Source organism: Jaculus jaculus, chromosome 3 (assembly GCF_020740685.1).
Source record: "Jaculus jaculus isolate mJacJac1 chromosome 3, mJacJac1.mat.Y.cur, whole genome shotgun sequence".
In the NCBI taxonomy this organism is placed as follows: domain Eukaryota; kingdom Metazoa; phylum Chordata; class Mammalia; order Rodentia; family Dipodidae; genus Jaculus; species Jaculus jaculus.
Genome location: NC_059104.1, coordinates 165,117,681 through 165,145,137, shown reverse-complemented (window position 1 = coordinate 165,145,137; position 27,457 = coordinate 165,117,681). Strand labels below are relative to the sequence as shown.

The 27,457-nt window shown below is 42.2% G+C and overlaps 1 protein-coding gene and 1 pseudogene across 1 annotated transcript in view; one reads left to right on the top strand and one right to left on the bottom strand.

The window, feature by feature from the left end:
* Ints4 (integrator complex subunit 4) overlaps positions 1 to 27,457 on the bottom strand; it is a 111,325-nt gene that overhangs the window by 48,275 nt on the left and 35,593 nt on the right. The window contains exons 8-14 of the mRNA XM_045146198.1: positions 26,274 to 26,394; positions 17,136 to 17,207; positions 14,249 to 14,423; positions 10,050 to 10,255; positions 7,027 to 7,169; positions 5,694 to 5,809; positions 3,170 to 3,303 (exon numbers count right to left, since the gene is read on the bottom strand). Coding sequence (XP_045002133.1) covers positions 3,170 to 3,303; positions 5,694 to 5,809; positions 7,027 to 7,169; positions 10,050 to 10,255; positions 14,249 to 14,423; positions 17,136 to 17,207; positions 26,274 to 26,394 — 967 coding nt within the window. The remainder of the gene's footprint in view (positions 1 to 3,169; positions 3,304 to 5,693; positions 5,810 to 7,026; positions 7,170 to 10,049; positions 10,256 to 14,248; positions 14,424 to 17,135; positions 17,208 to 26,273; positions 26,395 to 27,457) is intronic.
* LOC123459513 lies at positions 23,662 to 24,214 on the top strand (annotated as a pseudogene).

Genomic DNA, 27,457 nt, shown 5'->3' with positions numbered 1-27,457 from the left:
AGGGTTTCACTCTAGCCCAGGCTGATCTGGAATTCACTATGTATTCTCGGGGTGGCCTCCAACTCACAGCAATCCTCCTACCTCTGCCTCTGCTGGTGTGTGCTACCACGCCCAAATTACTTCATTTTATTTTGTTTTATGTTTGTTTTTGTTTTAAAGTAAAGCAAAAGAGATTTAGTAAGAAAGCCCACTGTCAGGGCAAGCATGTGTAGGATTTTCGTCAGTATCCACAGAAGAGATAATGATGGGGAAAGGAAAGGTGGCACTTTCTGAAACAGAACTCAGAAAACTTAGCAGTGAAGATCTGCAAACAATTCCCAAAAAAAGCTAACTTCTTTTTGTATTTTTATTTATTTATTTATTTGAGAGTGACAGACACAGAGAGAAAGAGGCAGATACAGATGGATGGATGGATGGATGGATGGATGGATGGATGGATGGATGGATGGGGAGAAAATGGGCGTGCCAGGGCATCCAGCCACTGAAATGAACTCCAGACACGTATGCCCCCGTCTGCATCTGGCTAGTGTGGGTCCTGGGGAATTGAGCCACAAACCCGGGTCCTTCGGCTTCACAGGCAAGCACTTAACCGCTAATTTAGGCATCTCTCCAGGCCCCAAGAAGCTAACTTTTTAAGAAAGGAGGAGCAGGCAGCACTCAGGAGGCTGAGGTAAGAATATCGATCACTGTGAGTTTAGAGCCAGTGTGGGCTACAGAGTAAGTTCCACATTGGCCTGAGCTAGAAGAGTAAGACTCTGCTTCAAAAAGCAAAACTAAAAGGGGCTGGGGAGGGGAGGCAGAAGATTTCACTGAACATTTTATATCTTCTGTAAAATTTAGATATTCTTTCATTTGTCTGGATTTTCTTCTTCCTCTTCCTTTTCTTGAGAGACAGAGAGAATGGGCATACCAGGACCTCTACCAACTTGTAAATAAACTCCAGATGTATGCACCACTTGGCACAATTGGCTCTATGTGGGTACTAGGAAACTGAACCTTGGCCTTCAGTTCTTACAAGCAAGAAACTTTAACCATGGACTTCAGCCCATTTAAATATTCTTACCATAAACATGCTATTCTAAATAAAGTAATTTGACATTACCTATGCAAAATAAAGTAACACAAATAACAATGATTTGGAAGAGTATCCAGAACACCAGCGTTCACTAAATATACCATTATCATAACCATGGGCTATTCCAAAAGTTTCAATCTCTGTGCTTTAAAAATAATAAAAGGAGGTCTAGAGAGATGACTCAGTGGCTAAAGGCACTTGCTTATAAAGCCTGACAGCCCAGGTTCAATTTCCCAATACTGACATAAAACCAGATACATAAAATGGCACATGTGTCTGGAGTTCACTGGTGTGATCATTCTCTTTCTCACAAATAAATAAAAATTGCTGGGTGTGGTGGTACATACCTTTAACCCCCGCACTCAGGAGGCAGAGGCAGGAGAATTGCTATTAGGCTGAGGCCAGCCTGAGACTACATAGTGAAGTTCAGGTCAGCCTGGGCTACTGTGAGACCCTACTTTGAAAAACCAAATATATATATAATAAAATATTCATTGTTGAGAAATGAATATTTAAAGCTGGGTGTGGTAGTGCATGCCTGTAACCCCAGCACTCTGGAAGTAATAGCAGAAGGATCAAAAGTTCAGGGTCTGGGCTGGAGAGATGGCTTAGCGGTCAAGGCACTTGCCTACGAAGCCTAAGGACCCAGGTTCTATTCCCTAGTGCCCAAGTGAGCCAGATGCACAAGGGTGGCGCATGTGTCTGGAGTTTGTTTGCAGAGGCTAAAGGCCTGGTGCACCCATTCTCTAGCTGCCTCTTTCTCTCAAGTAAGTAAAATAAAATGGGCTCAGGGTCATGCTCAAGTGCACAGTAAGTTTGAGGCCAGCCTGGGATACATGAGACTCTGTCTCAGAAAAAAAATACACACCTACTGAGAACAGTGGCAGTTTGAATGGATGGCCCCCAATATATTCAGGATTTTATTAAAGTTTGTAATTTAGATCTGCAGCCACCTGGCTAGAGGAGGTGTCACTGTGGGTGGATCCTAGGGTCTAGCAGTAAGGTGTGAGGGTGGATTTGTAATTCCAGTCTAAAGATAGGCAAAGGGGTCTGGGTTTTGCCTGAAGTTCCTAAGTATGTTTGCTTGCTTATGGTGTTGGTATGAAAAGCAGTAGCTTCTTCTGCCATTATGGAACTTCCCCTGGATCTGTAAATAAGCTTCAAATAAATCTTTTCTTTCTCCTGTAAACTGTATCTGGTCTGGAGTTTCCTAACAGCAACCTGAGGCTGATTGCTACAAGAATCATGGGGACGTACCTACACCTACATACTCCCCCAGGAACACTAAAAACTTAATATTTTGTAATTTCATTAAGAGAGAGAGAGAATGAATTGTCATGCCAGGACCTCCTGACACGTGCACCACCTTGTGCACACGTGTGACCTTGTGGGCCTGCATCACCTTGTGTGTCCAGATTACGTGGGACCTGGAGTCAAACATGGGGCCTTAGGCTTTGCAGACAAGAGCCTTGATCGCTAAGCCATCCTTCCAGCCCAGAACTTGGTTTTATTAAAAGGTCTGCAGGAGGGCTGGGGACTGAGCTCAGCAGGAGCACTTGCCCAGCATGACTGGATCCTTAGCACTACAAAAGAAGGGAGGGAAGGAAAAAGATAGGGAGAGCCAGATGTGGTGGCGCACGCCTTTAGTCCAGCATTTGGGAGGCAGAGGTAGAAGAGCCGCTGTGAGTTCAAGGCCACCCTGAGACTACAGAGTGAATTTCAGGTCAGCCTGAGCTAGAGACCCAGCTTTGAAAAGTCAGAAGAAAAGAAAAGAGGGAGAGAAAGATAGGGAGGCAAAGGTAAAAGACACAGAAGCCCAAGTGCAAGAGTAGGCAGGCTTGGTGAAACTAGCCTGCAAGCCCAGCCCTTCACGGCTGAGGCAGGGAGGGCCCAAACTCAAAGCCAGCCTGGGCTACACAGTTAGCTTGTCTTTAAAAACAAGAAAATAAATAAACACAGAAGAAGAAGAAGAAGCAAAAGATAAGAAGATGGAGTGACAGGGAATGAGTTTACAATATGCATACTACTATTTAATAACTACAGAGCACCCCAAATCAACAAACTAAACAGGGACAACAAGTGGGTCCAACATACCCTCAAGGCGGGAACAAGGTGAGAAAGGCTGTCTCGGAGGTAGGCATAGTGTCTGAAGGTATGATCTGAGAACAGTGCTGGCATTGTAGGACAGGTTTTAGCAGCATTGAAGATAAGTACTAAAACTGCAATGTCTGGTAGATGAGTGAGTTAAGTGAACTTGGAAACAGAAAAGGTTAGCTGGCAATAATCGGCCACCTCTTTCCCACTCTCCAAACTCCCATTAAGGAACCACAATTTTCTAATAATCAAAAACTGCAAATTGAGGGCTAAGGATCTAGTTCAGTTGGTGGAGTGCTTTCCTCGCATGCTGGGGTCAAGCCCCAGCACTACATCAACCAGGTGGGTGGTGTGGGCCTGTCACCCCAGGAAATCACAGCTCTTAGAAGGTAGAGACAGGAGGCCAGCCTGGGCTACATGAAAGCCTGTCTCAAAAAACAAACAAAAATGCCTTGTGGAGCCAGGTACAGTGGAACATAACTTTAATCTCAGCACTCAGGAGACAGAGGTAAGAGGACTATTATGAGTTCAAGGCCAGCCTGAGACTACATAGTGAATTCCAGGTCAGCCTGGACTAGAGTGAAACCCTACCTTGAAAAACAAAAACAAAACAAAAAAAGAGAAAAAAACCTCAATTACAATAGCCTCAAAGGAATTTTGTTTATTTTTATTTATTTATTTGAGAGAGAGAGAGGGAGAAAGAGAGAGAGAGCATCAGGGCCTCCAGCCACTGCAAATGAACTCCAGATCTCCAGATGCATGCCTCACCTTGTGCATCTGGCTTACGTGGGTACTGGGGAATCGAGCCTCAAAGCAGAGTCTTTAGGCTTCACAGGCAAGCACTTAACTGCTAAGCCATCTCTCCATCCCTCAAAATAATGTTGAATAAACTTAACCAAGGGGATGAACAACATCTACAATGTAAACATTGATAAACTAAAGGAAGAGATTCAGGAAAACATTAGAAGATGGAAAGGCTTTCCTTGCTCATGTATAAGAAGAATTACTATTATAAAAATGGCCAGGGTGCTGGAGAGATGGCTTAGCAGTTAAGTGCTTGCCTGAGAAGCCTAAAGACCCTGCTTTGAGGCTCGATTCCCCAGTACCCACGTAAACCAGATGCACATGGTGGTGCATGTATCTGGGGTTCATTGGCAGTGGCTGGAGGCCCTGGCATGCCCATTATCCCTCTCTCTCTCTCTGTCTCTAATAAATAAATACAAATAAAATCTTTTATTTAAAAATAAAAAAAAAATGCCTTGTGGAGCCAGGTACAGTGGAACATAACTTTAATCTCAGCACTCAGGAGACAGAGGTAAGAGGACTATTATGAGTTCAAGGCCAGCCTGAGACTACATAGTGAATTCCAGGTCAGCCTGGGGCTACTGCAAGACCCTACCTCTAAAAACAAAAAAAACAAAAAACAAAAAACAAAGCCAGCCTTAGAGCCGGGTGTGGTGGCTCACACCTTTAACCCTAGCACTTGGGAGGTGGAGGTAGGAGGATTGCCTTGAGTTTGAGGCTACCCTGAGACTACATAGTTAATTCCAGGTCAGCCTGGACCAACCAAAGTGAGACCCTACCTCGACAAAAAAAAAGAAAAACAGCCTTGTGAAATGTGAAAGTAAGCTAGTGACATCAAAGGGCCTAGGGAGATGGCTTAGTGGTGACAGGCACTCTCTTACAAAGCCTGCAGTTCCATGTTCAATTCCCCAAAACCCATGTAAAGCCAGACACAAAACTGGTACATGCCTCTGGAGTTCATTTGTAGTGGCAAGAGACCCTGGTGTGTGTGTGTGTACACACACTATACAGATGCATGCAAATAAAAATTTAAAACTTAAGGCAAATACCATGGTCACCCTCATATGACAGCCAGGTACTTGGCTGAATCTTACAGTTTAGTAACCTCTATGGAGGATCTACTCCATAGAGTACTTTACCAACTAAGCCATCTCCTCAACCCATCCTTCCCACCTTTGTTTTGTGCAGCTAGGACAGAACAGGGTCTCGTGTGTGTTATCCAAGCACTCTACCAGGAGGTGACATCCTTGGTCCTTGGTTTATTTGAGACAGAGTTTAGCAAGTTACCTCTGCTGTCCTAAAATTCACAGGTAGCCCAAACTGACCTTGAACTTGCAATCCTCTGGCCTCAGCCTCCCAAGTGCTGGGATTACAACTGTGCACCACCACACCCTGGTTGTAGGTATGCTTCTTAGAGTTAAACTCAGTTGCTTCATCAGTAAACTATAAAAATACCTCCTCCTAGGCTTGTTTGGTGATAAAATGTATAAAATTTATGAGTATGAGGACGACAGGAGGCACCAAGCAAATGGCAAAAATAATTATTACTATGTGTTATGAAAGTCACAATGACAGCTAAGACTATCTACCAAGCTCCTTGAGGCATTTACTTAAGAAAATGTTAAAGTAAAACTCACGCCACCACATCTAGATTGCAGAAGGAGATGCCAGGGTCTCTGCCATGATGGCAGGGTCTATCTAAGCTAAGCACAGAGGATACAAGCTGGATCATCCATGTCTGGTTCGGCTGTGTCAAAAAATGGGTGAGTACTCAGGAGCTCTGGCACCAAGGGGAGAACCAGGGTCGGATGGCGACTTCCCAGAAACTTCAAGCACCTGAACAAACAAATACAAACAGCTTCAGTAAATTAACAAGTGCTTTTTTTTATAATTTGCTTTTTCAAGGTAAGGTCTCACTCTAGCTCAGGCTGACCTGGAATTCGCTATGTAGTCTCAGGGTGGCCTCAAACTCACAAGGGTCCTCCTGCCTCCCAAGTGCTGGAATGAAAGGTGTGCACCACCACACCCAGCAAAGCAGATGCACAAAATGGTGTTGTGTCTAGAGTTCTTCTGCAGTGGCTGGAAGCCCTGGAACACCCATATTCATATTCTCTCTCCTCGATGTGGTAGTACACACCTTTAATCCCAGTTCTGAGATAGGGTTCACTGTAAGCTCAAGACCAACCTGTAGAGCTAGACCCTACCTTGAAAAATAAAAAAAAAAAAAAATTAGGGCTGGAGAGATGGCTTAGCAGTTAAGCGCTTGCCTGTGAAGCCTAAGGACCCAGGTTCGAGACTCAACTCCCCAGGACCTATGTTAGCCAGATGCACAAGGGGCGCACACATCTGGAGCTCATTTGCAGTGGCTAAAGGCCCTGGCCATTCCCTCTCTCTATCTGCCTGTTTCTCTCTGTCTGTCACTCTCAAATAAACATTTAAAAAAATAAACAAAAATTTAAAAATAAATAAAAAACTATCCTAACATCCACAACAAACCTTTCATCCTTCCTTCTATGACTACACTTATTGATAGAGATATACACCACCACTGTATCTCCACAACCCAAATGACTATGTAGTCCTTTAAAATAATATCAATAATAAATATTGAATTGAGCAGAACAAACATGAAGAAATGGGAAACCAGGAAAACAGATACCAGCCAGATGCAGTGGCTCTCACCTATAATGCTAGCAGGGTTATAATACTGTACAAATTGGAAAACACACAAAAGCACTGTATAGGAAAAAAAGGAAATCTAATGGACTCAAGTCTACCAAAACTTGGTACATACTTAACACACAATAGGCACATGCTATTTGCTAGGTGAAGGTAGGGGCATATTAATAAATAATCTAAAATGTGGTATTCACTTAGGAATTAAGACTCCTGAGAGCTTGATAAAATTGAATCAGGTTTCTAAATTAAAGGCAAAATTGAAGACCGTACCCTCAATCTATAATGATCACCAAATACTATCAACACGATGTAATACATGGGACTTAAAAAAAAACAAAACAAACAAACAAAAAAAACGGGGTAAAAGTCCTTACTTCCATATGGAGTCCCTGTCAGTAGGGTACTTGGTTAAATTTTTCAGTAGCTCCACCAGGGCGAGATGAATCCCTTCTTTGGTTGAAACATTCGTACAGCACAGGAGTTCATGAAGGGCCTCTCTAATGTCTCTAGATGAGTCCTATATTTAAAAAAAAAAAAAAAAAAAAAGGCGACAATAATCACTGTTGGTTAGCAAACCCAGGCTTCATGTTCTTCTCCCTCAGGCATCTCCCAATTTGTCCAGAAGTTTGTCACCCGGAAAAGCTTTCAATTTATTAATATAATTAAAGGGTCTTGCTCCTTTCTTGCTGTTTTTGTTTTGTTTTGCTTTTTAAAAAATTTATTTGTTTATTTATTTGAGAGACTGAGAGATTGAGGCAGAGAAAGAAAAAAAAATGGGTGTGCCAGGGCCTCCAGCCACTACAAATAAACTCCAGATGCATGCACCACCTTGTGCATCTGGTTTACATAGGTCCTGGGGAATTGAACTGAGGTCCTTTGGCTTTGTAGGCAAACACCTTAACTGCTAAGCCATCTCCCAGCCCTTGTTTTGCTTTTGTTGGTTTTCTTTGAGCAAGGTTTCTCATGTAGCCCAGGATGGTCTCAAATTTGCTATGTAGTACAGGATGACCATGAACACTTGGTCCTCTTACTCTCTACTTCTCAAGTGTTGGAATTCTAGACTTGTGCCACCATGCCCAGACCCCAGTTGCTCTTTAAATTTCCTTTTTTCTTTATCTGAATCTCAATCACAATGTCAAAGGTGTAAGACCCTCCTTGCAAATATGAAAAAGAGGCCGGGCATGGTGACTCATGCCTTTAACCCCAGCACTTGGGAAGCATAGGTAGGAGGATCGCCATGAGACTACATAGTAAATTCCAGGTCAGCCTGGGCTAGAGCAAGACCCTACGTTGATAAAACAAAAACCAAAATATAGGGTTGGAGAGATACTTAAGTGGTTAAGGTGCTTGCCTGCAAAGCCTAAGAACTCATGTTCAAATCTTCAGGTCCCACATAGTGATGCAAGCACACAATGTCACATATGAGCACAAGGGAGAAGATGCGTCTGGAGTTCCTTCACATCAGGCTGAAGGTCCTGGCCCATTCTCTCTCTGTCTCTGCCTCTTTCTCTCAAAATAAAAATAATTTAAAAGGTGACCATGGTGGCGCACGCCTTTAATCCCAGCACTTGGGAGGCAGAGGTAGGATGATCGCCATGAGTTCAAGGCCACCCTGAGACTACACAGTGAATTCCAGGTCAACCTGGGCCAGAGTGGGACCCTCAAAAAAACAAATAATAATAATAATTTTAAAAAGAAACATATGTATATATTATATACACACACATTATATATATCTATACATACATACGTACATACATATACATACATATATACATATATAAAACGTGTGTATATATGTATGTATATGTATATATATGTGTGTGTGTGTGTATGTATGTGTATATATATATATGTATATGTGTGTGTGTGTGTGTGTGTATATATATATATATATATATATATATATATATATATATATATATGAGAGAGAGAGAGAGAGAAATGAAAAAAGACAGGTTATAGTGGGCATGGTGTTCCATACCTGTAATCTCAGCACTAGGAAGGCAGATGCAAAAGGATTACAAATTTCAAGACATTGCTAAAAACAAAAAAGCAGAGGTGGGGAGGAAAAGATGGGCTATAAAGGAAAAGAGTGCTAAAACAGATGGGGTACATAGGATTACCAAAACGAATAGCAAACAAAAAGGCCAAGAAGTAGCATGGAAGTAGGTATGACCTGAGAAAATAGTAAGGTGAAGGCAAGCTGTAAGGATTCCACGAGAAAATGGAAATGCAATACCATGAAGTTCATGGTGAAGCCTGGCTAGAAAGGACACTAAAAGGGAAGGTGGCAAGGTGGCTCATGCCAATAATCCCGCACTTGGGAGGCTGAGGCAAGACGGCTGTCATGAGTTCAAGGCCAGCCTGGGCTACATAATCAGTCTCAGGCCAGCCTGAACTACCAAGACCCTTCTTTAAAAAGGGGATAGGGCTAGAAGACAGCTCAGTGGGCAAAATGCTTGCCGTGCAAGCATGAGGACCTGAGTTTGACCCCTAGTACTCTGGCACACACTGCAATCCCAGCACTGGGAGGTGGAAACCAGAGGATCCCTGGGGCTCCTGAACAGCCAGCCTGGCCTAATTAGTGAGCTCCAGGCCACCGAGAGACTTTGTCTCAAAGGAAGTGGATAGCACACTGAAGTTGTCTTCCAACCTCCGCATGTATATGCACACATATACACATGCATAAAGTAAAAACACAAACAACAAAAACAGAAACTAAGATACCAGCTATGAAAAAAATACATGCATTATAAACTCACATTCTTAGAAAAAATACATTAATTATTATAAGTAAAAACATAAAATTAGCCAGGCATGATGGTGCACGCCTTTAATCCCAGCACTCGGGAGGCAGAGGTAAGAGGATTGCCATGAGTTCAAGACCACCCTGAGACTACACAGTGAATTCCAGGTCAGCCTAGGATAGAGTAAGATCCTACCTCGAAAAACAAAACAAAACAAAAAAAACATAAAATTCAAAGAAAATCTTAAAAGACAGGCTAAATGATAGGATGACCTGTGCAGTGGCTGGATGCCCTGGCACGCCCATTCTCTATATATATCTGCGTCTTTCTCTCTCTGTGTCACCCACAAAGTAAGAAAAATGGACAATAACAACAAAAAGAATACACACACATAAAAAAAGCCTCATTTTATCCTCCTCTTTCTTTTTGTACAGCACTTTTTCCTTCTTTTCTGTTTCCCGTTTCACCTCAGCTAGTTCAGGTTTGATATTCTTTTTATTCCTTTCTTTGATCATAGCAATACCAAGCTTGTGCAAATTTCCTTTTTAATAGTCAAGGCAGAATTGTGTTGCCTGAGATACTAACCAATGCCTCCAAACACAATACCTGGTTGTAAGGGGTGGGAAGGGAGAGAGGGAAGCTCTCACCTCTAACACGGCCAAGACAGTGTCAAGCTGATCTTCTCGGAGGGTGATATTGTTAGAGATTTTTCTCATGGTATGTATGGACTGTAGACGTACTTCCTCAATTTCATCATTGAACATATCAACTAGGAAATCAAGGCACTTTTCAGCAAAAGAGGGTGAAGACTGGGCCAGCATACAGAGCGCCTCCACGGCAGCAATGCGAACCTCTAGAAAAAAGGAAGACAAATGAAACCGAAACAAGTTAAGAGACAGGATGAATCCAAGATGGATCCCTTCTCATTCAGACTATCTTCATTCTTGGCTCCATTTTACCCTAAACTTCTCCCTGAAGGACCCTCCCTGCCACCTTTGCAATGAACTATGAGTATATATTTTGGTATCCCAAGAACTAGGATTCAATTCTGATTCCATGTAGACGTGATCAAGTCACTTGTCTTTGTTGTTTTGTTTTGTTTTTTGAGGTAGGGTCTCGCTCTAGCCAGGCTGACCTAGAATTCACTATGTGGTCTGCAAGCTGCCCTTGAATTCATGGTGATCCTACCTCTGCCTCCCGAGTGCTAGAATTACAGGTATGCACCACCAGCTCTGGCCAGAACTGTTTGTTTGTTTGTTTAATTTTTAAAAATTTTATTTGAGAGGGAGAGAAAAAATTGGCTTGCCAGGGCCTCAGTCACTGAAATCTAACTACAGATGCTTGTGCCACCTAGTGGGCATATATGACCTTCCACTTGCCTCACCCTTGTGCATCTGGCTTACATGGGATCTGGAGAGTTGAACATGGGTCCTTGGGCTTTGCAGGCAAGTGTCCTAACCAATAAGCCATCTCGCTAGCCCTGATTTTGTTTTCTTTTTTTTGAGGTAGGGGCTTGCTCTAGCCCAGGCTGACCTGGAATGTGCTTGGTAATCTCAGGGTGGCCCAGAATAAAACTTTTTAAAAGTCTAAAAAAAGTCAGAGATTAGTATTAAGCTGAGTGTGGTGGCATAAGCCTGTAACCCCAGCACTTGAGAAGTGGAGACAGATCAGCTACATAGCCAGTTCAAAGAGAAAATGAGCTACATGAGACCTTGCCTCAAACAGGAAAAAGAAAAAAGAAAAAGGCAGCTATTAAACAATCTGGTCATTAAAATTAAAATGAAGTAGGTATATTCATTCTCACTTCTGAAATAAGATTTACAATGTGAATTAACTTGCCTCAAAGAGAGAACAGAGCTAGACTAATAATCAGACTATGAGTACCAGGCTGGCATCACGCTGAGGCTACGCGTACATCCTTTAGGAAGGCAGGTCTCAGAGAAAACTGTGGAGAGCGATTCTTCTACCACTTTGGAAGGTGATCTTGAATAAGTAACTTTAATTTTCGAACACATTCTTGTCTCACTTGTTAAACGGAGAGAGCCCCCACTTCCTTACAGAGCTGCCAGGACTAAGTGAAACAAGGCACAAAGCACCAGGCATGTGTTAAGAGCTCAGCAAGTATGAACTAGGGAGCTATGTAAGCAACCTGCAAACAAGAATCACATCTTCTACCTTTTTGCAAGTTCAGAACATGTACCAGTAAAGCCACTGAACCAGAAAAACCCTTCGTTCAGCCATAACAAACTTTTCCTAAATATGTTATGCCAGGCCAAGACAGAACCGAGAGGTATGATACAGACAATGATCACAGGACTTCCACCCATGCTGGTTTTGTTCCAGTGCTTCCCTAATAGTCTGTAACAAAAAATGCAGTTTAAAAATATATATGGGGTTGGGAAGATGGCTTAGCAGTTAAGGCACTTGCCTATGAAGCCTAAGGACCCAGGTTTGATTCTTCGGGTCCCATGTAAGCCAGATGCACAAGGTGGGGCACGCATCTGGAGTTCATTTGCAGTGGCTAGCAGCCCTGGCACACCCATTCATTCTCTCTCTCTCTGTTTTTAATAAATAAAAATAAAAATAGTTTTTAAAATGTGGCTAAAACTCACAAGTATAATTTGTTCTTTATATAAGAAAGGTTTTGTGTGGGGGTGGAGAGGGAGGGAATTACCATGGGATATATTTTATAATCATGGAAAATGTTAATAAAAATTAAAAAAAAAAAAAGAAAGGTTTTGTGTACAAGTTAAGAGTAGTTATTGGAGCCAAATATAGTGGTTCAAGCTTATAACCCCAGCACTCGGGAGGCTAAGTTAGAAGATTTACCCCATATTGACAGCCTGGGCTACAGAGTTCCAGGTTAGCCCGGCTTAGAGTGAGACCTTGCCTCAAAAAGACAAAAAAGTAGTTACTGGGCTGGAGATGTAGCCCAGTGGTAAAGTGCTCGCCTAACCCACATGAGGCCCTGGGCTTGATCCTCAGCACTACCAAAAAAAAAAGTACAGTTAACACATGAAAGGGAAATGATTCACACTTTTCTTGCAATCTATAGGCCCCTCATCAGAAAGGAGTTTCTTTACAATAATATGATGTAAATGTGAAACTTCTGGCAATTATAAAGCCAGCCAGAGGCAACCGAAGCATGTTAGCTGTGGGATCTTCTTCCCAGGGCCTTAGCCATCAGCCATTCCACTCATGCGTAACCTTGGAAGCACACCAAGTGACTAATGAGAGGACATCTCATCAACATGAGATGATTAATGTGACCTGAGCTAATGCGACTGCAAGCAGAAGCACAGAAACCTGGTGTTTTAATCAGGCGGCACATCCCACCTACAGGTATTTTCTATTTGTGTTCTTGGAACGTTGGAAATATATTACACACTGCTTAAGAGTCCAGGGTTAAAAAAAAAAAAAAAAAAAAAGAGGCATTTGCTGAACAAAAAGAAGAAGAAGAAGAAGGAATGAGGAGGAGAAGAAATACCAATTCCATCTTAACTATTACGAGCTAGGTGCTCCATACAGACAGAAGACACAAAGATGTGAAAGACTAAGTCCCAACACTTGCAAAAGAAAAGACATACAGCTCAGTCAGAGTCCAGAGGAGCCTCTGCAACAGATGACCCTAAGACAATAGTGACAGAGTTGCTAGTCCATTTTAGGCAGAAAAACTCCATGTACAAACTTCAAAAAGGAAAGGTGAAGATGGCAAAAATAAAGGACCGAAGTAAAAATATGTAAGAGTGGACAGCTAATGAAGTAAGGCACATTTCATTCAGAGCAGCTTCCCTAAAACCTTAACTTAGAATTTTATAAATATGATAATATAGGAAAGCCACACCTGATGCCTCCTTACAGTCTGCTCACTTTCCAAACTTAACACTTTTTAACTGAATCTTAGTGTTGTGGCTTGTAGGTGTAGTTCAGTGTAATGCCAGCACTTGGAAAACCAAGGCAGAAGAGTACAAGTTTGAGGCCAATCTGAGTTACATAGCAAGTGTGAGGCTAGTCTGGGTTATGTAATGAGATCCTAGCTCAAAAGAAAAACAAAGGAATGGAGAGATGGCTTAGTGGCTAAGGTGTTTGCCTGCAAAGCCAAAGGATGCAGGTTCGGTTCCCCAGGGCCCATGTAAGCCAGATACACAAGGTGGCATATGCGTCTGGAGTAATTTACAGCAGCTGAAGGCCCTGGTGCGCCCATTCTCCTCTCTCTCTCCTCCCCCCTTTCTCTCTTTCTCAAACAAATAAAATAAATAAAAATAATTTAAAAAAATAAACAAATAACAAGCCAGGTGTGGTGGTGCACACCTTTAATCCCAGCATTTGGGAAGCAGAGGTAGGAGGTTTACCCTGAGTTCGAGGCTACCCTGAGACTCCATAGTGAATTCCAGGTCAGCCTGAGCTAGAGTGAGACCCTACCTCAAAAAAAAAAAAATAATAATAATAATATTCTTGCCCTTCTAAGTTCCACTCTTTTTAGAGAGAGTCTCACATATACATTATTACTGCTATGAGTATCAATCTTTATAGTGAGTGGTTACTGTAAATAGATCATGTAATATGATAAATGCTTTATGTATACAGAATATATTAATTCACAGAACTGAAAAAGATGCCTATTATTATCAGCGTCGTTTTTAGAAATGCTGTAGTCTGAGTTTGCATTTAATCACTAAAGCACACTACATGGCTTCAGCCTCTTCAGTTTGTAAAATAAAACTCCCAATAGGTATTTCCCAGAGGGACTGCAAGAATGAAAGAAGCAGCATTCTTACCGCCTTTCCAGTGCCTGACCCAGAGCACTAACTGGGTAAATGGGTAGTTACCATTCAGCCATACTTACCATACATCTCATCTTCTAGCCCATGAACAAAGGCTCCACAAGCTCCCGACTCTATCAAGTTCACAGCCCCTGTATCTATTTCTTCCTTGGGAGCATCATCTCCCCATTTCCTGCCGCTGGAAAACTCCCCTGAACTGTAAAGCTCCTTAGCACGCTCATGCGCAGTGCGTTTCCTCTGTAGAAGACACAACAATTACCACCCGCGGGAGACTTGCAGGAACAGAACATGGAGAGGCAGGCAACAACACAAACCTCTGCGGGTACCCAGCAGTGCAGTGCAGAGAAATACAGATTCAGCTGAATGTGAGTCAAAAGGCTCACAACCTATAAGAGCTCTCAGGAACCTACAGCACTGATTGGACAAGTTGCTATTACAATAAAGCAGGAAAAGAGAGAGGTAGAGAGGCCAACAGCAGCAGTACCCCTGCAAACACTGTCTTGGGTAGATACAATACCCTGACTCTAAAAAATAGTTTTCAGTCTCATTTAGAAATAAGATTCTAAGCCAGGAGTGGTGGCTCATGCCTATAATCCCTTCACTGAGGAAGCTGAGGTAGAAGGATAGCCCTGAGTTCACGGAGAACCTGGGCTACACAGTAAGTTCTGGGTCAGGCTGTACTATGTACTAGAGTAAGATCCTGCCTTAACAAATAAAATTGTGAGCAAAGCTGTGCTCACCAATTGACATTCTAGTAGACGACCCGCTGGCCAGCAAAAGTAAGGAATCAGTACACTTGACAGGTACACTTCCATCGTCTATAATAAAATGCCACGCTGAGCCGTACGGTAGCCTCTTCGTTTTGCTCTCAGATGAACCTGTAACTCATAGCTGAGATAAAGTGCCCGAACCTGTAAGGCTGAAGGTCGCATCTAACAAAAAACCTGTCCCTTGTGGCGTGTCATGGGAATCCTCACATTACTCATCTCTCTCCATTCGTCACAAGCATTTCCATCCTTGCACTTCCACCAGCCCCATGGAAAACATGCTTTAATACCAATCTCAAATCAAGGAAGCCACTGGCACTGTTCATGACACACCTCTATCAACTCCATGACCATTCTGAAGAATCTATTTTATGTAATAACCTCACAAAAGAAAAGAGTTAATGTATTGGACTGGAGAGATGGCTTAGTGGTTAGGCGCTTGCCTGTGAAGCCTAAGGACCCCAGTTCGAGGCTTGATTCCCTAGGACCCATGTTAGCCAGATGCACAAGGGGGCGTACACATCTGGAGTTCATTTGCAGTGGCTGGAGGCCCTGGAGTACCCATTCTCTCTGCCTCTTTCTCTCTCTCTGACATTCTCAAATAAATAAATAAAAATTAACAAAAACTTTAAAAAAGAGTTAGTATATATGTACTTAATATATAACAATGATAAACTCTCTCTTTTTTTTAGTTTTTTGAGGTAGAGTCTCACTCTAGCCCAGGTTGACCTGGAATTCAATATGTAGTCTCAGGCTGGCCTCAAACTTGGGGCATCCTCCTACCTCTGCCTCCTGAGTGCTGGGATTAAAGGCGTGCACCATCATGCCCAGCTACTTTAATTTTTTAATTATGGTCATAATAGAGTTAACAGAATTCTTTTGGGGGTGATGTTTTAAATTTTGTTTTAGTTTATGCATCATAATTATATACATTTATGGATGCCTGTGATATTTCAGTACATGTATACAATATGTAATGATTAAGTTAGGGTAATTATAACCATCACTGGAGCTACAGAATTTTTTTAATATTTATTTTTATTTTTATGTATTTATTTGAGAGCAAAGGATAGAGAGAGAAAGAGGGGGAGAGAGAGAAAGACAGAATGGGCATGCCAGGGCCTCCAGCCACTGCAGGCGAACTCCAGACGTGTGCACCCCCTGTGCATCTGGCTAACGGGTCCTGGGGAATCGAGCCTCGAACCAGGGTCCTTAGGCTTCACAGGCAAGTGCTTAACTGCTAAGCCATCTCTCCAGCCCCAGAATTTTTAATAAAGGGAGATGGTTTACTTATATTCCTAATGACTTTGGTGACTTTGGAATATTTTTCTTAACTTTTATTTTTTTTACACATGTTAAGCACAGTTATTGTGCACAGGAATTTTATAGCCTACTTTTTACATTTATCACTGTATTACATACTGTGTTTTGTGTTGCCATGTTTACACTTGGCATCTTTAAAACATATGTACGACTCTGTTAGATAGCTGGGCCATCACTTGTTTGCCTTTTCTGTGACAGGCATGTAGTTTCTCCTGATTTTCTGCCACTATAAATCACATAAAAAGTATTATCTGGGCCAGACGTGGTGGCGCACACCTTTAATCCCATCACTCAGGAGGCAGAGGTAGGCGGAAGGCCAGCCTGAAACTACATAGTGAATTCCATGTCAACCTGGGCTAGAGTAAAACCCTACCTTGAAAAACGAAAATGTATATATTAAAAAGTAGTGACAATGAATGTTCAATTCATTTTCTTGAGTCATATTTGATCCTCTGTGTTAAAGAATCATCACACCTATGGCATTCTATCGAGGCATTTTGTTACTATCTATGAAAAGGATTTACTCATTTGTCCAGAAAACTTCAGCTGAAAAGGAATCCTGACATGTTACACATCACACAAAGTAAGACTAGACCTTTATAGTTTCTAATGAAAATGAATTTTACCTCTTTTTTGTTCAATACAATCTTTGCAAAGCATTTCATTACAATAATATAAAATTTAGTGAGGTAGCTTATAATTTAGTTCTAATTAGTAAGATATTAAATTAAAACGTAATCTAGTAACCCTATATAACCTAACAAATGCATGAACTGCTAAATTAAATCAATACAACTCAGCATATAGCAACACAGATGTTAAGGACAGAACCCCAGTTTAAGCAAAGAATTCAAGTTACCCTCAGATCCGACATCAGCTTCTTGTCAAGGGTCTGCTCCAAGAAATGAGAACTGACTTGCTCCATAGAGCCCTGTAAAATAAAAGAATCCAGGTAAGGTCCCACTCTACCTAGTCCAGTCTGATCTGGAACTCACTTTGTAGTCCCAGGCTGGCATCAAACTCATAACAAACCTACCTCGGTCTCCAAAGTACAGGGATTAAAGGTGTGTCCCAAGATGCCTGGCTAAACATCTTTTATGAACATTATCTTAACATTTAGAATTTACTTAAATGCAGTTAAACTAACTTAAATGCAGAGAGATAACATTAATTTCTGTTTCTTTGTTCGGGGTGGGTCTCATTCTGGCCCAGGTTGACCTGAAACTCACTCTATAGTCCCGGGCTGGCCTCAAATTCACAGCAAATCCTCTTAACTCTGCCTCCTGGGTGTTGGAAATAAAGGTGCACACTACTGAGCCCAGCTAACAATTAATCTTATTTATTTATTGCTGTTGTTTTTCAAGGTAGGGTTTCGTTCTAGCCCAGGCTGACCTGGAATTCACTATGGAGTCTCAGGGAGGCCTCCAACTCACAGTGATCCTCCTACCTCTGCCTCCTGGGTACTGGGATTAAAGGTGTTCCCCACCACACCCAGCTAACTTTAATCTGAATAGTTGGATGTCTATAGGCTGTGAATCATCTGCAATATAATAAAAACACTAGTGGGCTGGAGAGATGGCTTAGCAGTTAAGGCACTTGCCTGCAAAGCCAAAGGACCTCGGTTCAATTCCCCAGTACCCATGTAAGCCAGATGCACAAGGTGGTGCATGTGTCTGGAGTTTGTTTGCACTGTCTGGAGGCCCTGGTGCGCCCATTCTCTCTCTCTCTTCCCCTCTCCCTCTCTCTAATAAATAAATGAAAATACTGGCAACCGTAGCAGAAGCTGCTGCTAACGTCTAAGTACACTTTACTCAGTGCCACACTGTTCTAAGAGCTTTATCCATACATCAACTTACTCAATCCTCATTAGAATCCTATGAAGAAGTTACTACTATGAGTTTTCACAATGGAGTCTCAGGATGGCCTCGAACTCATGGCGATCCTCCTACCTCTGCCTCCCGAGTGCTGGGATTAAAGGTGTGCACTACCACACCAGGCTTGGCTTTTTTTGTTTTGTTTTGATTTGATTTTGTTTTGTTTTGTTTTGTTTTTCCTGAGGTAGGGTCTCCCTCTCGCCCAGGCTGATCTGGAATTCACTATGTAGTCTCAGAATAGCCTCAAACTCAAAGCAGTCCTTCTACTTCTGCCTGCCGAGTGCTGGGATTAAAGGCCTGCAACCACCATGCTCAGCCTTATCCATTCTTTTTATTCATTTATTCATTCACTAAAACAAGTATTTAGCAACCACTCAATTACATGTGTACAGTTACCAGGAGCAGAAATACAAAATAAAAAGGCATCAATTCTTCTATCGATGACCTCACAGACCAGTGAGGGACATTACAAGGAAAAGAGACAACCGCATCATAGTGTAAAGGGTGCTATAGGAGCTAGAAGAAGAAATGCTCAGGTCCTCCTGCCCTCACAGCAAGTACCTTACACACTGAGCTATCTCCCCAAATTCCTCCTCCTCCCTTTTTCAGATAAAGTCTTACTACACAGCCCTGCCTGACCTGAACTCACTACACAAACCAGGTTTGCCTTGAGCTTACAGTGATCCTCTTGCCTCTACCTCCCCAGTTGCTGGGATTACAGGCATGCAACAACACTATGACCAGAAGGTATCTTCATTTCTTCATAGTTATACAACGAACATTACTAGTTGGCTTTTAAAAAATATTTAGGGGGGGCCGGGCATGATGGCACACGCCTTTAATCCCAGCACTTGGGAGGCAGAGGTAGAAGGATCACCATGAGTTCAAGGCCACCCAGAGACTACAGAATGAATTCCAATATATATATTGTGGCTGGAAAGACGGTTAAGTAGTTAAGGCACTTGCTGCAAAACCTGACAGCCTGAGTTCAATTCCCCAGTACCCATGTAAAAGCCAGATGCCCAAAGTGACACGTGCATCTAGAGTTTGTTTGTGGGCTGGACGGACGGGCTTAGCAATTAAGGCATAGGCCTGCAAAGCCAAAGGACTCAGGTTCAATTCCCCAGGACCCACATAAGCCAGATGCACAAGGGGGTGCATGTGTCTGGAGTTTGTTTACAGTGGCTGGAGGCCCTGGTGTACCCATTCTCTCCCTCTCTCCTTTTCTGTCTCTCTCTGCTTGGTGCCTCTCCAAGTGCATAACTATAATTACTCAACAACCTAAGTGTGTAACACTAGGAAAAGCCTATCACAGAGCTGAGGAGGTGACTCAGCAGATAAAGTACAACCTCTCAAGCCAGCTAGCCTAGTGAACAAGAGGCACTGCTTCAAACAAGGTAGAAGGCAAGGACCAACACCCAAGACTGTCCTCTGACCTACACACACACACACACACACACACACACACACACACACACACACAATAAAGTTAAGGGGCTGGAGAGATGGCTTAGCAGTTAAGGAGCTTGCCTGAGAAGCCTAAGGACCTATGTCTAACTCTCCAGGTCCTATGTAAGCTAGATGCACAAGGTGAGGCAAGTACACAAGGTTGCACGGGCCGCAAGGTCTGGCGCACGTATCTTCAGTTTGACTGCAGTGGCTGGAGGCCCTGGAGCGCCAATTCGCTCTTTCTCTCTCATAAATAAATAAAGTTAAGAAACCATTTCACTGGAGAGCTTTATACACTGTCTTTAAAACAAGATAGTTAATAAGCTGTACCAAACATGTTTTCAAGAACAAAGACTGAAATATAAATATATTAGGAGAAAAAACATAAATCTGTATGTTCTTTCTTTACTGTAACTTTGAGGCTTCCAGTTTCTAATTAGGAGGTTAACAGAGAGCAGAACACCAACAAAGATGGATTGGCCCATCAGATATAAAGCTGCCACCAACAAGGACATCTGCATGTGCCTCAGGAGATACAGGTCCTTGGCACACTCACAGGCACAGAAGCCTACAACCAGCAGCCTAAAACGTCTACCACTGCTAAGATCAAAGGCTTCTCATTGCTTAGAAATGCAACTTAGCCCCTGCTGAATAAGAGAAATTCAACACCCATGAAGATGCCTTTGAACTGAAGCCCACATCCTAGACAGAGTGCCAATACCAGGCTTCAGTTCAAAGTAGTGACTGTATCTTAATACTTCCAAGATCTGCTCATTTAGAAATCAGGCTTTCTTTCTTTCTTTTCTTTTCTTTTCTTTTTTTTTTTTTTGCCTTCTTTGGGAAGTTATAAATAACCAAAAAACAACTTCTTTCACAATGTCTTGAATTTTCTAATATAACCTACATGAGAACCTTTAAATCCTGCTATAAACCAAGAATGTAAACTATTCATTTTTTTGTGCACCATAGACAAGTCTGATATGTCATAGTTTCATTTTAAATTCTCCTTTTCTCTTAAGTTTTGCCTTGTTATGCATCCCACACATTGAACATTATCCCTTGCCGCCCACTATCTGTAGTCAGGTATGATATTATAGCCTAGTTTTTTAGCATTCATAATATTACACTATTCTGTATCTCTTCCATTTTCTATCTTCATTGTTTTCCCTAGCTAATATATTCGTCCCTCAAAATTCAATTCACAGCTGGGAAGGCACTTGCTTGCAAAGTCAGCTAACCCAGACTGAGTTCCCCAGACACCCACATTAAAAAAAACTGGATGTGGGCTGGAGAGATGGCTTAATGGCTAAGTGCTTGCCTGTGAAGCCAAGGACCCCAGTTCGAGACTCGATTCCCCAGGACCCACGTTAGCCAGATGCACAAGGGGGCACACGCATCTGGAGTTAGTTTGTAGTGGCTGGAAGCCCTGACGCACCCATTCTCTCTCTCTCTCTCTCCCCCTCCCTCCTTCTCTCTGTCACTTTCAAAGAAATAAGTAAAAATAAACAAAAAAATTTTAAAGGAGAAAAGCTGGATGTAAAAGTGGCAGAGGCATCTGGTATTCATCTGCAGCAGGAAGAGACCCTGGCATCACACATATTTGCAAATAAATAACTAAAAAAATATTTTTTAAAAATCAGTTCAGAGGGCTAGAGGGATGGATTTGTGGTTAAGGCATTTGCCAGGTTCGATTTCCCAGGACCCACATAAGCCAGATGCACAAGGTGGTGCATGGGTCTGGAGTTCGTTCGCAGTGGCTGGAGACCCTGGCATGCCCATTCTCTCCGTCTCTGTCTCTCTGCCTCTTTCCCTCTGACTCTCTCAAATAAATAAATAAAGTTAAAAAATTTTAATCAGCTCAGAAATTCCTTCCTCTAAGAAGCCTTCAGTGGTTTTAGCTGGTGCTCTCTCCATCAATACCAGGTGTACTAAGTCACTGACCACCTCTCTCAATCTGCCAGATGATCAACTCTTTGAAAGCTAGAGACTCTACTCAGTGGTCAGGGATTTGCTGAACATATAAAAAAACCATGTGTAATCATCTACTGAGGGCTGGAAGAGGACAGCCTTGTCTCTGGGCTTACACAGAGGAACTAGTAACCCCACAGTTCTGTAGCAGGCTAACACTGCTCCAGTGTGTAACTGATGGGCTCTAACTAGAAAGGGGTTCATGATGCCTGAAATCCTGCTGTCACTTACTATCTATAGAGACACAGGCAAATTACTTTTCTATTACTTTTAGTATCTATAAAATGCATAGTAATATTAATATCACACAGATTGTGACTACTGAGCCAGGCATGGTGGTACACACCTTTAATCCTAGCACTTGGGAGACAGAGGCAGGATGATTACCATGTGTTCGAGACCACCCTGACACTACACAGTGAATTTCAGGTCAGCCTGAGCTAGAGTGAAACCCTACCTCGAGAAAACGAAAAAACAAAACAAAAACAGATTGTGACTCTCTCCTGTCTTCTTTTTCTTAAGCAAAGGCTCTTTTTCAAATATTTATCTGCAAGACAGAGAAAGATGATAAACAGAGAGACAGAGAGAATGGATGCACCAAGGTCTCCTGATACTGCAAACGAACTCTAGATGTTGTATCTTGGTATATCTGGCTTTATGTGAGCACTGAAGAATCAAACCCAGGCCATCAGGCTTTGCATGCAAGTGACTTCAACTGCTGAGCCATGTCTCCAGCTGCAATGTACCATTCTTTTTTGGTGCGTGCTTTTTCAAGATAGGATCTTGCTCTTGCCAACAATGACCTAGAATTCACTATGTAGTCTCAGGCTGGCCTCAAACTCACAGCGATCCTCCTACCCCTGCCTCCCAGGTGCTGGGATTACAGGCGTAGGCCACCACACCTAGCTAAGGTACCATTCATTATATGAATGAATTTTGTATCCTGTGGGACACAAAACTATGAATGATTCTGCTTTAAGGATTTCTTTCTTTCTTTTTTTTTTTTAGTGAGAGAGAGAGAGAGAATTGGCAAGCCAGGGACTCCAGCAGCAGCAATTGAAGTCTAGATGCATGTGCCATCTTGTGAACATGTGCGACCTGGCACACTTGCATCACCTTGTATATCTGGCTTACATGGGACTTGGGGAGTCAAACATGCGTTCTTACGCTTCGCAGGCAAGTCTCTTAATCCGCTAAGTTATCTCTCCAACCAAAGGATTACTTTTCTAAACTCAAGCAAAGATACATCATTACATTATTTCTCCAAATCATCTTCTTTCCCCTCACACAGTTCACTATAGATACCAGTTTCCTTCCCCTCTCATACATAGAGGTCATTATAGAATATCAATAAATGTTGAACGAAAGGATATGACTGGACTGTTCTTTGTTTAAAGTGTTCATACTGGGAGTATACTTCGTAAGTGTGAGCTTGGAACATACATGCCCTAGGTTCAATGTCTAACACCAAAAATGAAAACATTAGGGCTGAAGAGATGGCTTAGATGTTAAGGCATTTGCCTGCGAAGGCTAAGGACACATGTTCGACTCTCCAGATCCCACATAAGCCAGATGCACAAAGGTGAGGCAAGTGCAAGGTTGCACATGTCCACTAGGTAGCACAAGTGTCTGGAGTCCAGTTGCAATGGCTGAGGCCCTAGAGCACCAACACTCACTCACTCTCTCCCCCTCCCTTCCTCTCTCCCCTCTCCCTCTTTCCCCCATCTCTAAAATAAAGTATTAAAAAGCAGGGCGTGGTGGTGTACACCTTTAATCCCAGCACTCAGGAGGCAGAGGTAGGAGGATCGCCGTGAGTTCGAGGCCACCCTGAGACTATATGGTGAATTTCAGGTTAGCCGGAGCTAGAGTGAGACCCTACCTTGAAAAAAATAAATAAATAAAAGGCATGGTGCACACCTTTAATATCAGAACTTGGGAGGCAGAGTTAGGAGATGGTTGTGAGTTTGAGGCCACCCTGAGAATACATAGTGAATTCCAAACCAGCCTGAGCTAGAGCAAAACCTTACCTAAAAAACAAAACAAAACAAAAAATAAATATCTCTTCTTGTCAGTAGCTTGAGGTGACCTGTGAAAATGGTTCACTACTCTTTTGATCCAGAAAACTCCACAAAATCATGCACATCAAGGGTTTCAAATCTCTGTGTTCACTTTAAAAAACAGCCATGAAATTGCCCAGGCTATCAAGGGCATACATATCCAAAAAGCCATCAAGTGTCTGAAAGATGTCACTTTAAAGAAGCAGTGTGTGCCATTCCAGCAATACAATGGTAGAGGTGGCAGGCGTGCTCAGGTAGACAGTGGGGCTGGACACAGGGTGGGTGACCCAAAAATAAGTGCTGAATTTCTGCTGCACATGCTTCAAAATGCAGAGAGAGATGCTGAATGTAAGGGTTTAGACATGGATTCTCTGGTCATTGAACATATCTAGGTGAACCAAGCACCCAACATGTGCCCCCAAACTTACAGAGTTCACAGTCAGATTAACCCGTTCATGAGCTCTCCCTGCCACTGAGATGACCCTCACTGAACATAGCAGATTATTCCTAAACCAGAAGAGGAGGTTGCACAGAAGAAAAAGATACCCCAGAAAAAACTGAAGAAACAAAAACTCATGGCACAGGAATAAAGTCAGCATAAAAATAAATGGAAGTAAATAAATAAATAGAGACTTTAAAACAAAAGGTGAATTTAACAACAGAACAGCAGATAATTTATATGTCTCTATTTTATTAGGGACAATTAATAAAACTTACTAGGAAATATTTAGATAATCCAAACATATACTTTATTCCTCCATAAAAATGTCCTTTTTCTTTTTCTTTTCCTTTTTGGGGGGGAGGGTTATCAAGGTAGGGTCTGACTCTGGCCTAGGCTGCCTGGATTCACTACGTAATCTCAGGCTGGCATTGAACTCACGGCGACCCTCCTACCTCTGCCTCCCTAGTGCTGGGATTAAAGGAATGCACCACCACACCCGGCTGTTTTTCTTTTTTTGAGACAGGGTCTCATGTATCACAGGCTGGTCCTAATCCAACTCCTCCTGGGTGCTGGGATTACATGTATGCACCACCATGCCTGGTTTTGTGCAGAGCTAGGGACTGAACGTAGGATTTCATGCATGTTAGGCAAACATTCTACTGATGGAGCTGTACCCCCAGCTTACCATAACGATGCTTCTCACCAATTCCAGTACTTACCTTCATAAACACTGCTCATGGGGACTACCAGTAGATCCGGGTCTAGTACTCAGGTCCAGAGTATTCAGCCAATAATGCTACCAAGAGTGGCAGAGCCAGGGGCCCCCAACGGTGTCCAAAATCAATCTCAGATTTTCTTGTGCCTTTACATATACTTATAAATTTGTGTGTGTGTAGGCTATAATTCCTCCCCATCTCAAAAGTACTTTACAATTCACAAATATTTTCACAGAAAGTATCTTATTTGAATGCACACACATATGTGTGTATACATAATCAAAAATTTAGTTTCTGGGGTTAGAGAAGATGACTTAGAAGTTAAGGCACCTGCCTGCAAAGCCAAAGGACCCAGGTTCGATTCCCCAGGACCACATAAGCCAGATGCACAAGTCTGGAGTTTGTCGCAGTTAGAGGCCCTGGCACATCCATTCATATTCATTCTTTCTCTCTCTCTCTCTCTCTCTCTCTCTCTCTCTCTCTTTCTCAACTAATAAATTTTTTAAAAATTTTAAGTTAGGTTCTGAATCCTATTCTAACTTTCTAACTAGATAACTGACTTATTACTTCTTAGAGTTTACATTCTCTCATCTATGAAATGGGTGTAAAAGCATTTACCTTGCAGGTTACAACGAAGAATTAATGAGAAAATGTGTGCAAAGGGTATCCTCACAAACTATTTCGTACATAACAGGTATGTAGTCAATGACAGTAACTCTTATTATTTTTGTCCCTTTTCTCTAAGGACTTGGTGTCTCGTTAGCTTAAAACAAGTCTAAACAAGACAGGCATGGTGGTGCACGCCTTTAACCCCAGCACTCAGGAGGCAGAGGTAGGATGATCGCCGTGAGTTCAAGGCCACCCTGAGACTACATAGTGAATTTCAGGTCAGCCTAGGCTAGAGTGAGACCCTACCTCATAAAAACAAAACCAACCAACCAACCAACCAACCAACAAACAAATAAGTCTGAACAGGATTACCTTCAGGTGCTTTCTAATCCTAAAAGACTACCTTCTAAATTAAAATATATCTTTCTGCATTGAAAAATCTGGTGTTTGTAAAAGTGAGTAACACCTGAGCCTACTTATAGTTTCTTAAAGTGTCTATAAAAAATTAAAGGCAGTGGCCGGACATGGTGGCGCACACCTTTAATCCCAGCACTCGGGAGGCAGAGGTAGGAGAATTGCTGTGAGTGAGTTCGAGGCCACCCTGAGACTCCATAGTGAATTCCAGGTCAGCCTGGGCTAGAGTGAGACCTACCTCGAAAAACTAAAAACAAAAAAAATTAAAAATAAAGGCAATGCGTATATTAAAGAAGGTATTCAGCACTCAGGAAGCCAAGGTAAGAGGATTGTTGTGAGGTTGAGGCCAGCCTGAGACTATACAGTGAATTCCAGGTCAGCCTGGGCTAGAGAGAAACCCTACCTCAAAAAACAAAACAAAACAAACAAACAAACAAAAAAAGGAAAAAGAAAGAAAATAAGACTTACCAATAGCTTTGCAGCTTGAACACGAACCACCCAGGAGCCATCACTGACCATGTGACAAATTTTTCCAAAAGCATCATCAACTAAGCGAATTTCTTCATTAGAAGACGGGATTGGGACAATACTAAATAAGAAGAAAAGAGAAGAAACCACATGTGACCAAACAGTAACCTAAGCCTGTAGGTTCGGTAAGCTAAAAATGACTAACAAAAACTGGTACACAGGGAAATGCTAATCGACTAGCTCAAATTCTAGAATGATAAACTCATTTCACCACAAGTTACTCTGGGAGTGCGGGCTAATCATTTTAGATGTACTGCAAATTTTCAGTGTCTTGAAGGAAAGTGTGTAACCCACCAAAGGTTCAAAGATTTATGTGAAGAATAAGTAATTGGGGCTAGAGGTGCGTGCTGTTCCGTGGCAGAGCGCATGCTAACCCTCAGCTCAACCCCCAAAAATGAAACATAAAGAAGAAAAGAAACCAAAAACTCTGACAAAATAGTTCATAGTCTTAAGTTTGCAATCTCTTAAAGAGAGAAAAAGGCAAAAAGGAAGACAGAGCCCCCAACACCTCAGCACTGAAGCAGACCAAAAATGAACCCAACATGGCTCAGGGAAATTTTGCGGAAGAGGGGGCGGAAAGAATGTCAGAGTCACATGTTGGGTCATGATTTGCAGAGACATTTATCATACCAGTAACTGGGGGCTAACTCCACAATGCACGACCCATTTTCATTAACAAGGAGGGTCTAATGGGAAGGGGTAGATCACTGATGAGCCTAAATAATGGTACCAAACTGCCTGTATTTACTGAAAAGAAAACTAATAAATTAAATTAAAAAAAAAAAAAAAGGAAGACAGAGAGAGAGGATAGTACACTGGGGCCTTCTGCCACTGCAAATAAATTCCAGTTGCTTGTGCCACCTTGTGTACCTGGCTTACATGGGTCCTGGGAAATCAAATCTGGGTTCTTTGGCTTTGCAGGCAAGTACCTTAACATCTAAGCCATCTCTCCAGCCCTAAAACTATTTTTAAAAAGAAGGTAAACAATTCTTTTTCCTACAGGAGCTCTTCTATTAAATAGAAAAAATACTGCTTGAATTGAATTGCTGGGAATCAATAATTTAAGTGCTATGATTTTTAAAAAATTTTTTTTAGGTAGGATCTTGCTCTAGCCCAGGCTGACA